Source organism: Leucoraja erinacea, chromosome 18, assembly GCF_028641065.1.
Source record: "Leucoraja erinacea ecotype New England chromosome 18, Leri_hhj_1, whole genome shotgun sequence".
In the NCBI taxonomy this organism is placed as follows: Eukaryota; Metazoa; Chordata; class Chondrichthyes; order Rajiformes; family Rajidae; genus Leucoraja; species Leucoraja erinaceus.
The window spans coordinates 27,160,844-27,177,906 of NC_073394.1; the positions used below are offsets into that span (position 1 = coordinate 27,160,844).

At 43.3% G+C, this 17,063-nt stretch overlaps 2 protein-coding genes across 3 annotated transcripts in view; one reads left to right on the forward strand and one right to left on the reverse strand.

The window, feature by feature from the left end:
- Positions 1–17,063, reverse strand: part of slc25a22a (solute carrier family 25 member 22a) — a 113,423-nt gene that overhangs the window by 41,537 nt on the left and 54,823 nt on the right. For both annotated transcript variants that reach the window (XM_055649682.1, XM_055649684.1), the window contains exons 3-4: positions 10,323–10,448; positions 4,760–4,815 (exon numbers count right to left, since the gene is read on the reverse strand). In XM_055649682.1, the coding sequence (XP_055505657.1) occupies positions 4,760–4,815; positions 10,323–10,448 (182 nt within the window). The remainder of the gene's footprint in view (positions 1–4,759; positions 4,816–10,322; positions 10,449–17,063) is intronic.
- rplp2l (ribosomal protein, large P2, like) overlaps positions 1–17,063 on the forward strand; it is a 140,762-nt gene that overhangs the window by 108 nt on the left and 123,591 nt on the right. The window lies entirely within an intron of this gene.

The following is a 17,063-nucleotide window of genomic DNA, read 5'->3' on the forward strand; positions in this document are numbered from 1 at the left end:
TCAGTGCTTGTTTCCCAACTTTTCACAATCTTCAACCCGAAAAGTTAACTCCGTTTCTCTTCTCACCGATGTGGCTTAACCTACTAAGATTCCAGCATCTGCAATTTGCTAGATTTCAATGATGAATTCCAGGCTTGGATGGAAAAAAGCTACCTCATTATTCTCTACTCACAGACCTCTCTACTAACATAAGCCATGTTGTCGAACATAGTCAGCCAGGAGAGGTTGAAACTACAAAGTTGTTCTCTTCTGTTATATTCAATTTTATTCCAGAGGCATTGTAAGAGTTTGAAGAAATTGCAAATTTTAAGAGCACTTTAAGTATAGAAACATAGGGAATAGCAAAAGCTGAGAACATCCATGAGAAGCTACTGTTGCAGATTTTCAGATCACAAATGCCTGATCATTGCATGAAGTAGAGCAAGGATAAGGGCAAGAACCAAGGTTCATAGGTTTAAGATAAAGGGAAAAAGATTTAATAGGAATCTGTGGGGTATCTTTTTCACACAAAAGGTGGTGGGTGCATGGAACCATCCGCCAGAGAAGGTACCAGAGGAGGCAGTTGAGGCCAGGACTATCCCAGTATAGTGTAGCTGGGACATGTTGGCCGATGTTGGGCTGAAGGGCCTGTTTCAACACTGTATCATTCTATGACTCCAAGGATGATTCTGTAAAGGAAAGATATTAGAAGGAACCATATCAAACCCTATCAGTGAGGCCAAGGTGATAATAATGCCACATGGTTGCAATTACAGCAGCAAAACTATCAGGTGAATAGGAAGACGGAAGCACAAGAAACTGCAGATGTTGTAATCTTGATCAAAACACAAAGTGCTGGAGGACCTCAGTGGTTCAACATCTGTCGAGGAAATGGACAAACAATGTTTTGGGTTGGGACTCTTCTTCAGACCGACTTTGCTGGGGGGGAGTAAGCTGGAAAAGAGAAGTAGGGGCGGAACAAAGCCTGACAAGTGATAGGTGGATACAGGCAAGGGGGATTTTGCTTGGCAGGAGGGCGAAGTAAATGACAAAGGCTGGAGGTTTTTAAGAGACAAAGGATGCTAGATAAGGAAAGAAGAAAAATGAAATGTAAAACTAGAGGGAGGGACAAAGGTGGAAAGGGACAAGGAAAAGTAGGGGGATACAAGGGAAATTAGCAACTCGGGGGATGTGTGTACTATGGAGGGAAAGGAGCAGCTTAACTTAAGGGGGTAGGAGACAGAGGGAGAAATTGGTGTGCAGTGGGGTGGGGTGCGCATAGGGGAGAGATAGGGAGAAGTGGGGTATTAAATCTTTAGCCATAAAACTACTGAGGAAGCCACTGAGTGCAAGGTATACATGATTGGCCACATTGTGGCAACATCCATGGCAATAACAACCTATATCTAGAGTTTATTACAAGAGCTTTCACTTGTGATGGTAGCAACCATTCTAAATTAACGATGAATTCAGATGTTTTTGACAACCTCTTTGTGGGTAGAGTAGCCTCACGTACAGTCTATGTCCACCTCTCACCCATAAAGCATACTATTATAGAGTCCATAAATGTAGTTAAGCATGGTCAAGCAGTTTACTGGAATGGCATAATTCCATTCCATTCCATTCCCCCCCCTCACTCTATTAAATGACGATTCACTGTTGAAGATGATTCATCAACAATAGTTTCATATGAAGTACTGGAAGGCATCAAGCAGCTGGAACACTCCAGCTTTCAGAAGTTAATGCTACTATAAGCTAAAGGTTCGAGTGTAAAAAATTAGCGAGAAAAAAACAGGAATCAATCTATGGATCTCTGCTATGCTATTGTCTTGACTGGCTAATCCTCCAGTTGAAAGCATAAACATCATCTGATCAGCAGGAAAATCTTTTGGATATCAGTTTGAATCAACTTGTTTTGCATTGACCCATATTGTGGCTACCTAATCAATGGATTTTTACTTTCCAACCGGACATTCATGTCCAAAGACAGTAGAATTGTCATGCCAAAACTACCCAGTTCCCGACGCATGAACAAGTGATGCTTTTTCCTCTAGTATCTTCTTCTCCCTGAAAAATGACTAATGCTTCCCCCAGAAAATTGATTAATGCTAAGTATGGTATATTACATTGCAAATGGTTAAGGCGAAGAATGACTATTCCATTTTCTCATCCAGTGTCATTGAATGCCGCTTTTCAACAACGACCAAGTTTTTCAATTCCTGCTATTCCTCCACTCTTTGTCCAATACCAACAACTCCAAACTCCAGTGTCAACTCACCTAATTCACGATTTGGCTCAAGCTCAGCATGGGCATTTCGCTGCTCTTTGCAGTTCACAAATTAGAAATTGCCATTCACTTCTGGAGAAAGATAAACAATTGTACTGGAGGGGAAGAGTACTGGAAGTTGAAGAACATGCCTTCTTCTGGCGATAGTGGAATTTGGAAAAAGGGTCCTGATTAGGGTTGGGAGGGACTTCCAGAGCCACTGGCCAGAAATATTTCAAGCTGGAAACCCCTTAGGCAGTTCAAGAGCAGTCATGTGAGAAAAAGAACTTCATGAAAATTAGTCTACACAAGCTACTTCTGTGGACTGTGCCCCATCAATTTCTGATTCCCCATCATTCTACAAAAGCCATTGAACATACACTGACAAGCTACCCTTTGAAAATTTCAGGACCATTCTCAAAAGTTGATCAGTTACTCAGTTTTAAATTAACTTTCTCAAAGTTTAGTTTAGTGATATACAGAACCGATTATTCAGATTATCTCACTCTAACTTTGCATGCTGCAGGTGAGGATGACACTGTGGAGCAGATTTCCCTGATGTGCTTGCACATAATGTTTTGACCTGTGTATCCTCAAGAACAGGAACAGCTTCATCCCCAGAGCTACAGCTGCTCTGAAACGGCCCTGCTGAGTGCCCCCCACCCCCAAGAACCGTCTCTCTCGGATGGTCACGTCACACAGACACATTTGCACTTTAGACTGTTTTGACTGTTTTACTGTTCTTTTATAAACCATGTTTCTCGAGGTATCTAAATCTAAATTTTATTAGTTGTTTAATTTAAGGCATCGGATGGAAGCTGCATACCAAATCTCGTTGCACATATGTGCAATGACAATAAAAGTTATTATTATTATTATTACTTAAAAACCTTCAACTAAATCAGCCAATATATTTAAAAAATCTAAAAAGGTAATCATGTCTACTCTCTCTTAGAGTCTCTTTCTTTACCTCGGTGGATTCACCAGGTTTTCTCTGGGGGCCCCATAATAAGTGATGTGGAGCAATGTGCATCACAACTTATTGCTCTGTTCCCACTGACACCTTGTTCAAAGAACATAGATAAAAATGAGCTCAGAAGCTGGCCATTTAACTCCTTTAGTTTGTTTTGTCATACAATTTAAAAAAAACGAATAATCTGTGAATTCATACTTTATGCCTGCTTTTGTTCCTGTGAACAAAATTTATCAGACTCCAATCCAAAATGAACATCAACCTCCCTTCACCTGTTATGTGTGAAAGCAGGTTCTAAGTATCTCCTGATCTGCAAGTGAAATGCTTCCCAACAGCCAGAAAGGCTGTGCTCTACTATTTAGACAATTCCAAGTCCCAGCTTGCTGAGGATGCAGACATCACTTTCCCTGCCGATCAATTTGTCAGTGATCTTAGCAAATCATGTCTTAATCTTATAAATTCTGTGGAATGCAGCCTGTATTTCTGTAATCACACCTTAATTTAATCCCTTGTATCCAGGTGTCATTCTGGTAAATTCGTGCGATGCTTCCTCCATGGTAAAAGATACAGTGTCCTATAGTTATTAGGGTTTTTTTTTACAGTAGTAACGTGCACTCTAGCCTTGCTGGACCAATCTACATCTACCTTCTCCCAATAGATACATAGACTTCTAAATCTCTTTTTATCGCTGCTCCTTATAACCTTGCACTAAAGAATTGAGAAAATACTCCGATGCATATTTTATGTCCAAATTATTTCACCACATTTGCCTACCTAGAAATCCACCTGCCATGGTCTTGTCCATTCATATCTCCTTGTAATCTATCGCTGGGATTCGCTATTCTTAAAATGCCATGGCTATCTGTTTCATCATCAAGTTTGTGGCTAATATCTCTTTATCCAAGGTAGAAGCAGGTTCAATTGTGGTCTTCACAAGGGAACTGGTTCAGTAGTCGGTGAAGAAAAAATTGGACGATCATAGAAAAGGGTCCAGTGCTGGAGATGGCGAGTTGCTCTGGCAAAGAACTGGCATGAACACGATGGGCCAAATGGCCACCCTCAGTGGTGCAGTTATTCTATAATTTAAAATCTTTTATGCATAGTTGGGAACCTTCCAGGCACTTCACTTACTACATCTGATAATTTGCAGCTCTATCCTTTTCCATCTCTTGACACTCAGAGGTCAACACATTTCTTGCTCTCTTGCACTTAGCTTGCAGATTTCAAAGTAGATTTAACAAATGCTGAATATTCATAATAATGTTTATGAATATGCACCTGTCCATTACTGGCTTCATGATGTAAAGATGTACAATTGTTACAATAGGTTCTGCTACTCCCAGTTGCCAGTCATTGCTTTCCCAACTTAGGTAAGTTCTAAGCCATCAAACCCTCACAAACGTAATTCAGATACACCAAGTAGTCACTTACTGATGGTCAAACACAGAAGGATTGGGAGTTAAAAGTTGTTACACAATTTATGAACCCCTCTGCATACTTATAGAATAAAGTAGAAAACCGAAAATTAAAAAAAGACTTACCTCGATACATTCCAAAATAGCCATCTGATCGGATTGTCTTCATAAGGCAGTCGGACCTGAAACAGAAGGAGAATTACAACTTTCCCTTAAGTATTCATAGATTGTGTAACTGATGCCTGTCGTTCTCACAGTTTAAAGACAGATACTGGAGATTTGCTTCAATAGTTCTTCATGGTGACAACCTATTTTTCATTTGCACTTTAATAGTTTCACCATGAAAGGATTCACTTATGTACCATTCTCCAACATGAAAAATATAATCACCAACAAATGTATATAAATCACCTCATAAGGAGAGCTCTAAGCATGGTGGGTAGGTGATCATTATCTCCATCTTAATACTAATTTTATTTTGAAGGCATTTTTCCTATTTGCTACTACAGGTGCACAACCTTTTATCCGACGATCCAAATAACGAAAAGCTCCGAATAGCGGACATTTTTTCGGTCCTTGAAGAAAGGTCCTTGAAGATGTTCACCGAGGGCGGCCCGCAGAGGTGACAGCGGAACCTCCGGTCGGTCCTCGAAGAAAGGGGAACTAAATCCCCATTCATAAAAGAGAAGGTGAGGGTATATTGCGCGGGAGGGTTAATAATTTACAATCTGCTGCTGCCTGCGCGCTGAGTTAAAAAGTTCCCACGGTAGACTCACGATACACAGTGTGTCGTGAGTCTTGTGTGGGAACTTTTTAACTCAGCGGGCAGGCAGCAGCAAATTGTCGTTCCCTTCAGTTTCACCCCACCTACACCCCTCTGCTTCCCGGCCATGTGTGTGACCCCTTCCCTCCCCTCTCCAGCTCCCCGCCCATTGCACCGGCGCGGGGGCTTTGCACTGTCTTCACGTCGGAGCCAGTGCCAGTCACCGGAGACGTCAGGACCAACGGTACACCGGCTCCCAGGCCCACTGCAAGCACGGAGATCCCAGAGACCCACAGCCAGCAGCAGCCCAGCCCCGTTCCAATTCCAGAGGAACACGCTCCCCGTAGGGACAGAAGGTGATGGTGTGCAAGGTGCGTCTTGGTCTTGAGGTTGCGGATGAGGGGGCGCAGCTCGGGCTGTGACGTGTCCGGCCACCCCCCTGTACAGGAGCTGAGACTGGGAACTGTGGGGTTGTTTGCAGTTGCAGAGGGGGCAAGGGCGGTACAGTTCCCAGTCTCAGCTCCATTCCAGGGGGGTGACCGGAGACGTCAGGACCAACGGGACACCGACTGCAAGCATGGAGATCCCAGAGACTCACAGCCAGCAGCAGCTCTAGCCCAGCCCCGCTCCAACTCCAGAGGAACCCGGGTTGCGGATGAGGGGGCGCAGCTCGGGCTGTGGGCGAACTGCCACTTGTCGCCGTAGCGGCGCATCGGGGAGCGGCTTCCTCTAGAGTTGGAGGGACAGGGAGACACAGCGGCTTTTGAGAATGGTGGGCAATCACTTCCAAAGTTCTGCCCACACAGTCAGTACACCTCTCCTACACTTGTCTCCCGCACTAAGATCATCTCGCAGAGAATGATCCCAGCCTAACCCTCCCTATTCTCTCCTATTCTGCAAGAAAAAACTACATTGAACTCAAACTCGCGATCGAGTAACTGCCGGGATCGAGGCGCAAACTCGCGACCTTGCGGATATGAGCCGAGCACTCTACCACTGCGCCAGCCGTTAAAATCTACGCTAAAAATCTTCCATTCCGAAAGCCGAAAAATTCTGAATTACGAAAAGTGTCCGGTCCCAAGGCTTTCGGATAAAAGGTTGTGCACCTGTAATTCCGTATGAGTGAGTCTGAGGGACAAGGCTCATTCTCTTTCTGACCTTTGGAAGTGACCAGCGCTCCCCTCCCCCCCAAAAAAAAATCTGGTCAACATTGGAATAGTACAGTGCAGCACAAGAACAGGCCCTTCAGCCCACAATGTCTGTGCTACACATGATGCAAACTTAAATAATGTCCTCGGCCTGCATGTGACCCATATCCCCTATTCTCAGCATATCCATGTGTCTGTATAAAGGCCTCTTAAGTGCCACTATCATATCTGAAAAACTATTGTATATCATTCTGTCATACCTGGTTACATTGTAGATTATTCACATGCCAAGCCTCCAATTTGGCCAAACTGCAAAATACCAGCCAGACTCTACTCATTCCTGACTTTCTTCAGCTCCTGCTTTCAAACACATCCCCACATTGCACTGAGAATCTCTCTTGTACAAGCACAGCTGAAACAGCAAAGACCAAAAAACAACCATTCCATAACATTTCCCATCTTTCCTCTCATTAGGATTTGCGATGTTCATGCAAAGTTATGAAATATTTATGACCAAGAAGCTGGCCACTTGACCCATCATGTCAGTGTTGGTCAAAAGAGTTTCCAAACCTGCAGAGTGAAATTCTTTTTGCAAATATTACACATTTTTGATACCAGAATCCAAACCCACTTTCTAGTAGATGATGGCTCTTCAAGGACATATGTATTGCTTAAGATTTGTGTCTGTTTTCATCTCTTCCGTGCTTTCAGACTAGAGTTACAGACTTTTACTGGCCTCTCAATGTAAAGGACTTCCCCCTGAAAGAAAATCCTTCAACTAATTATTAACCCACCATCTCTGGATTTTTATACCTCTCCTAAAGGAAATAGGTTATTCTTCATTTTATCCACCCAAAATAATTCTTCCCTCAGCTCTTCCGTTCCAAATGAAATAGCTATATAGCCATAGAGTCACATGGCATGGAAACAGGTCCTTCGGCCCAACTTGCCAACATCAAACAACATGTCCCATCTACATTAGACCCACCTGTATGCATTTGGCCCATATCCCTCTAAACCGGTCCTATCCATGTACCTGTCCAAATTTTTCTCAAATGTTGCGATACTACCTGACTCAACTACCTCCTCCGGCAGCTCGTTCCAGACACCCTCTACCTTCTACTTGAAAAAGTTACCCCTCGGGTTCCTATTAAATCTCCCCCACCCCCTCCTCTTCACCTTAAACCTCTGTCCTCCAAACTCAATCTTCATCCCCAAAACTATAATATTCCAGTCCTTAATATTCTGGTAACATCTTTGCATAACTCCTCTGCTTTTTCCAGATCAACACAGCTCTCCACTCTTGATACCAGAACTGTAAACAGAATCAAGTTGTGGATAAAATATTTTTAATTTTTCAATTGTAAGTTTATAATCTGCTTACATGCAACTCACAGCAAACCTTATTTCATTAACGAGCAGAACTTCCGACTCAAGGATGAAATACTCTAAATAATTAGCAACACTGTAAATGTCTGAACACTGTACACAAATTAGTGGAACTAGTGATGTAAATGTGGCAGTATCCATTTTTTTAAAGCTCATTCATCCACATGATGTGCACAGAAGTGCATTTTTTGCGACGTTAGTTTTACTTTCAGCCTCTCGCCCTGTACTGCATTTTCAAGGACAAACTATGATATCAGAGGTGACCTTCAATGCACCATTAGCAATCACATGCTGCAACATGAAACTATATTTACTTTGCAACTCTTCCCTCTCATGCTAGCGTCATCAACTGATCAGGCTAATGAGCAATGAGAAAATTGTAGGATTTAAAGAAGGAAAAATAAAAGAACAAATATTTTGGAGTGAATCAAAAAAATCTTGAAAGCTGATTACATCCAAAAATCTGTTTGAAGCCTCTACAATTCAGTAACTCCCACGGGTGTAATAAGCACCTTAAGATTTAAAAAAATTCACAACATATAATTTTTAGCCTTAGAATTTGGGTATTTTTAAAACGGAGGTTGACAGGTTCTTGATTAGTATGGGTGTCAGGGGTAATGGGGAGAAGGCAGGAGAATGGGGTTGAGAGGGAAAGATAGATCAGCCATGATTGAATGGCAGTGTAGATTTGATGGGCCGAATGGCCTAATTCTGCTCCAATGACTTATGAACATGAATTTGAAGAAACAGCTCAAGTATGTTAGAGTTTATTCCAGTCAGTTCTTCAGTCCATGTAGGATGACACAGTATTTCTTCCCTAAAATATCCTCTGCCACTGAGGCACTTTCTGCTCTGATCTACCTCTCGACTCCATCCCTCCCACAACCTAAATGCTGCTGTACTCAGACATCAAATTCATCTGTACAGCAAAGCAGGCATCTCCCATCTCAAAGTCAGGACTTTTTCCAACCCTCCGCTCATGTCCATGTGTCCAAGATGTTTATTGTTCAACTAGCAGATGTTGTCACTCAATTTTGATCATCACCTTGCTTTGCTTTGGGGGGGAAACAGAGCCCAATCTAACAGCAAAAGTAGCACAATGATCAGATTGGATGTAGTAGTGTAGCTGACAGCAGAATGGGACGGTTATAATTAACCCCTTTGGGAATGACTGGTTCAAAATGCCAACTATGCACGAAAACTGCAAAGTGTTAATGCAAATACAAACAACTCCCATTAAATGAAACATTTTAGATTTTGGTGGTGCCATACTGACAGATATGAGATGAGTTTAATTTAGAGATACAGCATCGAAACAGGTTTCAGCCCACCAACTCCTACGCCTGTTCACACCAATTAATTGTGTCTTCCACTCTACATATTAGGGACCATTTTTACAGAGCAATTAACCAAAAAACCCACGTGTCTTTAGGACATGGGAAGAAACTGGAGCACACAGAGGAAGCCCACGTGATCACAGGGAGAACGTGCAAACTCCACACAGTCAGTATGCGAGGTCTGGATCAAACCTGGGTCTCTGGCACTCTAGCAGTTGCGCCACTGTGCCGGCTGGATGATATTCCTATCACCAATTCATTATTAAAAAATATTGTACAGTGGTATAATAAATGTTCAAGTGAAACAAATTTATAAGGAGTGCAGGAACCAGGGTCCTGCACTGTTAAAGGAAGCATGGGAATTAGCATCTGGAGAACCAGAAAGCAAAAGTGGTTATGTAAAGCAGTATGTATGGTACAGAAAGAGAGAGTTTGCAACTGTTTCTCTCATCCCCCCCACCTACACTCCTTCCTCTAGCCTCACAATTTACAATTGAGTCCTTTTGTCTCACACCTTCTGTTGTTTTCATCTGTAGCCTTTCATAAATCATAGGAGCAGAATTAGGAAATTTGGCCCATTGAGTCTACTCTGCCATTCAATCATAGATAACCTATTCTTCCCTCCCAACCCCATTCTGCCCACAACCCTTGACACCCTTGCTAATCAATAATCAAGTCGCCTTTGCTCAGCCATCTGCCAATCACAATCCCCCCTTGCCCATGTTGACCTATGACCTGCCATGCTTTGCCCTGCCTCTCCTCTCTTCCAGCTTTATTTCCCCTCCCCCCTACCATCAATCTGCAGAAAAGTCCCGACCCAAAACGTCACCTATCCATGTTCTCCAGGGGTGTCACCTGGCCCACGGGGTTTCTCCAGCATCTGTGTCTCTTTTTTGCACAGTACAGAAGCTGGGAATGAAACACTTGAGATTTCAGATTTCCTGAGTCTGAGGCTTTTTTTCCCGTGAAGAACTAGATTATTATTTGTTTTAAACACATCAGATGCATAATGATGGACCGAATGAGGGGGGTAAAACTTCGGCTGTACTCACATGCTGCTGTAGATCCGCTGGCCATTCTGCTGGTTTTGAAGCCGTGTTTTTGCCAAGTCTATGGGGAACACACAGGTGACGCCGATTAATCCTGCGATGCCTCCATTAATCAGCTTGGTGTGCAAACTGCAAGAAACAAAGGAGAAAGTTTAATCCACTCACAATGCATCGTACAAACTGGGAACGTTTGTTTTCATTTCATTAAAGAGCAAGTCAGAAAGTGATAAGGAATAAAACAAACAGCCAGAGAAACTCAGCGGGTGATGTAGCATTTGCGGTGGGAATGGATGGGCAATGTCCCAGTTCGGGACCCTTCTTCAGTCTGATTGTAGAGTGGCAGGGAGAAAGCTGGAAAAGAGGTGGGGGTGGGACAAAGATTGGCGTGTGATGAGTGGATACAGTTGAAGAGGGGGGTTTATTTGATTGATGAGTGGAGTAAGTGACAAAGACTAGGGGTGATGAGGTGACAAAAGGGTCTCGGGTAAGGAGAGAAGGAGTGAATTTAGAGCGCCAGAGGGAGGGGAAGAGGGATATAGGTGGAAGAGGATGGATGGGGGAGAGAGGGGTGGTGGGGAAGGAAAGGGGGGGGGGGGGGGGGTGGTGGAAGAAATGCGTGTTTGTGTGGGAGGCGAGAATAAAGTGATAAGGAAAAAGAAGAATACACTAGCAAAGAGACTGCAAAGCTTCTAAGGAAAAATAAAAGAAATATTGGTTTATTGGGAAACTTGAAAAATTATAATGGTAAAAAAGGAAAAGGCAGAAATAATAAAACAAATTCTTAATTCTTGCACTGAACATAGAAAGAAAATCCTGGAAAATAATAGGGAACCAAGTGATTAGTGTGAATTAAGAAGTTAGATTCTCGAAGAAAGTACGAGTTAAATGAATGGCATTGTATGCCAACAAATTCCTCAGACCTAATGGTCTACAACCTAGGGATTTAAAAACAAGTTAGCAACAGATGATGAATTGTTCCAAAGTTAGAGTAATTTTAGAATAATTATCATATTAACAAACATGGCCCCGCTATTCTAGAAAGGAAGGAGAGAAAATAAATAGAGTGTTAGCATGACGTCAATGTTATCAATAAGGCAACAGAATACCGAGAAAATCATTACTGTTGCATAGACTGAACAATGATTTATAGAAGGGAACCCATGCTTTACGATTCTACCAGATTTGTTTATTGAAGTTACAATTAGCCAGTGCAGCTACGCTGGAACCTATTGACGTTGCATACAGGTATATTGATTTTACAAAAAGTATTTAATCGCTATAATAAAAAAGTGGATTGCAGGAATTGGGGAATAAATTAGCAGGGATTACTCAATGCAGAGAAAAGAAAGACTCGGAATAATTGGGACTTTCTTGATCTGCCTGACTATGATTAACAGGTTATCAGAAGGGTATCAGTAACTTAGATGAGTGGATTGTTGCACAGTGCTGACAATGCAAGCCCAGGAGGAGGAAGATGAGGGTTCAATAAGATAGGTTATACGACCACATTGTGACAAATGGAATGTAATGTGCAGATACAAAGACATCTAATCTAAAGCTAAATAAAAATGTAGTAAAACATTAATAAAAACAGCATGAGTTTGTATGCAATGCTGACTAAGTGGGAATTATTAATTTTCAAAGTGGCTGGTGTCCATGAATGGTAATTCCCAGCTAGAAGTCTGTGCGTGTTCAGTCACTGAATAAATACAAAACAGATCGATAAAATTTTGAACGTCGAGCAAATCAAGAGGTGTGGGGGGAAAAATGTGTAGTTTTAGCAAAAATAGGAAATGAGCTTAGGAACAATAAACAGGCAGTAGCAAATAGGGTTTATCAGATGGTGTAGAAGTCCAGCAAGTGATGCCTGAACTTTTTGTCAATTGATGTACAAGTAGAATTTCAAAATCTGCTGGATTACCAAAACTAGGTCGATAAGGAGGAAGATAACACCAACTGCGACAGACATCAACCACAAATAGGTTAGTAGAATAGTCGGTGGATGAAAATGAATGCTGAGAAATTAAAGATATGGTAGGACGAATATGGAGGGACAAGATATTGGCCTGGGATTTCTTGCCAGGACTTGCCTGCTGCACTCACCGATGAACTTCATCAATAGGACACTACCACCCTGTCTGCATCTGAACAGGTAACCTTGCAGACTGTGATAATCTTGGGGCCATGAACCAGGCTGCGGGATGGAGGTTTATTAAATTATAGAGGCATTCGAGTGAGGCAAGAAACGCCAGTTTCCATGAAACTCCTCTAAAACTCATTGATGTAGACCCAGCATTACCCCATTTCACAAGCCTACCATTCTATGGATAGTCTGGAGCAGCTGGGGCTGATCCCGTTAGAGAAGATTAGTAGAAGCGTTCAAAATTATGAAGGATCCAGAACAAATGGATAAAGAAAAATAGTTTTCACTGATGGAGGAATCTCGAGACAGAGATCACGGAAACAGAGGGACAAGAACAAAAAGGGAACAGAAATAATGAATCAACGTTTCCTACTCTGTGCCATCAGACAGGTACATGGATAAGATAGGCTTAGAGGGATACAGGTCAAGTAGGACAAGTCTAGATGGGACATGTTTGTTGGTGTGGGCAAGTTGAACCTAACGGCCTGTTTCCATGCTGTATGACTATGCGTAACTCAGCAGGTCAGGCAACATCTCCAAAGCTCATGGATAGACAACCTATTGGGTCCAGACCCTTCCTCAGACTGAAATAATGTTCTGCCTATAACGTTGATAGAAACAATTACCATTGTGTCTCTCCACGTACTTGAAGGAAAACAAAATTGCACAAATAAGGGAGAAGGACCAAGAAACTGTCAAAAGCACCAGCAGATACTCAAAGGGCTAAATGTCCTCCTTTAAGTGTGCAACAATTCTGCAATGGGGTTCGTGCAGGAACATGGTTAATGCAGGAACCTGGTTCCTATTTTATGTTATCAATCGGGGCTGTGAAATTAACGGTAAAACTATACAGCAGGTTCAAGTTGAACACTGACCACATCCATACTCATATCCTACCTGAACCAATCCTACTGAGAAATTGGTGAAACACCATGAGCCCTCCTCAGCCCTTCTGCAGACTGTAATCCTCAACCAGAGAGGCAACAATATGCAAGATTACCAAAGCATTCATATATTAAGTAGCATCTTCCAGCACTGCAGTGGAATCAGAGGACATCTGCCATCAGAAGGGGTACAGGCATGTTAATACAGTTCCACACTCCTCATGCTGGATAGGAATGGCATCTGTGAAGTCTTCATTTGATTCTCCGGCAGCAGAGCATGTTTGCCACATCAGCTTCCCAGAAGTTACACCTGGCTTCCCTTTTCCCAGACCATGTCTTGGACAAAGATACTCTTGACACATCACATGCAGACCTTGCAAATTAACAGAGTCATAGAGTCATTCAATGGGAACAGGCTCTTTGGTCATACTTGACCTCCTGCACTCCAAGGAATAAAGTCCTAGCCTTCTCAACCTCCCTATATAACTCAGGCCCTCGAGTCCTGGCAACATCCTTGCAAATCCCCTCTGCACTGTTTCTAGCTTGACAATACATTTCCTTTAACATGGTGACCAATCCTGACCACAATACCCTAAACCCTTCTGAAGAAGGGTCTCGACCCAAAACTTTGCCTATTCCTTTTAGATTAGTTTAGTTTAGAGATACAGCACGGAAAATAGGCCCTTCGGCCCACCGAGACCACACTGACCAGCGATCCTCACATTAACGCAATCCTACATATAGCAAGCCAATTAACCTACAAACCTGTACGTCTTTGGAGTGTCAAAGGAAAGAAAAGATCTCAGAGAAAACCCACACAGTTCATGGGGAGAAGGTGCAAACTCCATACAGACAAGCATCCCGTAGACAGGATTGAACCCAGGTCTCTGGCGCTGCAAGGCAAAAGCTCTACCGCTACGCCACCAGAGATGCTGCCTGACCCACTGAGATACTCCAGTATTTTGTGTTTATCTTCACAATACCCTAAACGCGGTCCCACCAACATCTTATATAACTGTAGCGTGACTTCCCAGCTTCTATAATCAACAGTGCAGGCTAAACTATACAGTGCGAATGCCTGAGCTGATAACAAGGGGTGATAAACAAGTATTATAATGTCTATTCCCACCACCTATCCATTTGACATATTTGGTGAAGAGAGTCAAGAGTCAAGAGTGTCTAATTGTCATACAGAAGAACATTGTTCTTGCTTGCAGCAGTATAACAGGTCTGTAAATACAGTACTCAAGTTATCTGGAAGAATGGCAAAGGTTGAGTGAATAGTAAGAGAAGCTTACTAAGGTGGCACAGCGGCAGAGTTGCTGCTTTGCAGTGTCAGGGTCCCGGGTTCAATCCTAATTACCGGTGATACATTTTCGAAGTTTATATGTTCTCCCCGTGACCTGCGTGGGTTTTCCCAGGGCTCTCCGGTTTCCTCCCACACTACAGACATACATAGAGTGTGGGGGATCACTGGTCGGTGTGGACTCGGTGGACTGAACCGCACTGAATCTCTAAACTAAACTTGTTTATTCCATCTGCTGCAGTTAAATCAGAAGAGCCCGTGGGATTAGCGGGTCGTGAGATGGAGGATTAAGTTATGAGGATACTGTCACCTTGCTTGGTTTCAGCTCCTTCACTGGTCATGGACTCTGCAATGGCACTTCAACGATGGTCTGCACCATTCCTCCATAGGGATGCAGCCACACCTGCCCCTGCAGGTCAACTCCAGCTGTGTGGCACCTACTCCTGCAAGAGGGAGAGGGGTATTAATGAACGCGTTTCGGGGTTGCACCTGCCATGGTTGAATAGCTACAGAAGTGTACACAGAGTGAGAATGTGCACATTATTTGGTGGGGGGGGGGGGGGGGGGGGGGGGGGGGGGGGGGGGGTGGATCTCAATTGAGGCAGTTGGGGGTTGAGTGTTAGGAGGTGATGTTCAAATAAATATCAGTTTGTGGTTGAATATTGCATTTGAAGCTACAGGCTTTCAAGATCACTGCCCCTTTTGTGGAACTGCATCCAGATTATCATGTGTAGGAAGGAACTGCAGATGCTGGTTTATACCGAAGAAAGACAAAAAATACTGGAGTAACTCAGCAGGTCAGGCAGCATCTCTGGAGAAAAGGAATAGGTGACATTTCGAACCATTCGTTCAACCTGAAACGGTGCATATTCCTTTTCTCCAGAGATGTTGCCTGATCCGTAGAGTTACTCAACAGCCCAACACCTCACAATAACCAACATGACCTCCCGGTAGCCCAGCACTTCAACTCCCACTCCGAGTCTGACCTTCTGTCCTGGCCCTCCTCTATTGCCAGAGTGAGGCCCAGCGCAAATTAAAGAAACAGCACCTCATATTTCGCTTAGGTAGTTTACACCCCCGTGGTATGAACATTGACTTCCCCAATTTCAGATAGTCCTTGCTTTCTCCCTCCTTCCCCTCCCCTTCCCAGCTCTCCCACAAGCCTCCTGTCTCGCCTCGTCCTTGTTTTTTTCTGCCTCCCCCCCTCATCAATCCGAAGAACGGTCTTGACCCGAAACGTCGCCTAATCCTTCTCTCCATAGATGCTACCTCACCCGCTGAGTTTCTCCAGCATTTTTGTCTACCTTTGTTTTTTCCAGCATCTGCAGTCCTTTTATAAACGTAGAGTTCCCCCAGCATTTTATGTCTATCTACAGATTCTCAGGGTTCAACTGTGGCACCATCCTCTGTCACCATCTTGTTGGTGTGTGTCTGGAAGGCCACCTGACTCCTTGCAAAATCTGGGTATCTCTCCCCTTCCCCAACTCCCGCACCAGAGAATCCAGGGTAGCATCTACAAACAGCGGAGCTGGCTTTGTCTTTGGCAAGTTGCAAAACTCAACACTATCTCCCACTGCATACCTGAGCAAAAATGCACCAACCTTTCGAGAGACACAAGCAGGCTCTGTTAATGGAGCTCAGCTCCAAGTGGGAAACGCTGCTCACAGAAACGGGCCTCTTATTGAGACAATGACCACTCAATGTTGCAGTCTGTGGTGATGAGAAACTGTGTGTAGGAAGGAACTGCAGATGCTAGTCTAAAATCAAAGACAGTCACAAAAAAACTGCAGTAACTCAACAGGTCAGACGGAATCTCTGGAGAAAAGGAATAGGTGACGTTTCGGGTCGAGACCCTTCTTCAGACTGAGAGTTGGGGGAGAGGAGATATGGCCGGGAAAGGTGTGAAAACGACAGATCAGAGGGTGATAAAGAAATGTAAAATGGTTTGCTGTTAGCCGAGGGGAAGGTGGCAAGAAGTTATACATTAGATACTGAAGTTTCTCAGGAGCAGCCAGCATGAAGCTGGTGTCAAGAAACCTACTGGGAAAGCTGGAAGAATGAAGAGGAAAATCCCACAGTCCAGCTTTATCTGAACTGCACATCTAACCTCCAGATAGCATCTAAAAATGCAGCTGGGTGAATATTTACCCCTTATATCTACAGCGGATTAAACTCTTAAAGAAAAGCTGGGAGGACTGTTCCAACAGGAATATTAAGTTAGCCTTCATGGAAAGTATTGCTAGCTTCAATAAGCAAGGCCAATTGGGTCTAATCATCAGTAAACTGACACCAACTAACCAAAAGAAAGAACATCGCTGCCAGATAGTGACTCACTCAGACCACACTGCAGCTGATCTAGACTCTCCATCAAAAACGTCAGTGCCGGATAATAAAAAGACATTTGACGTTTT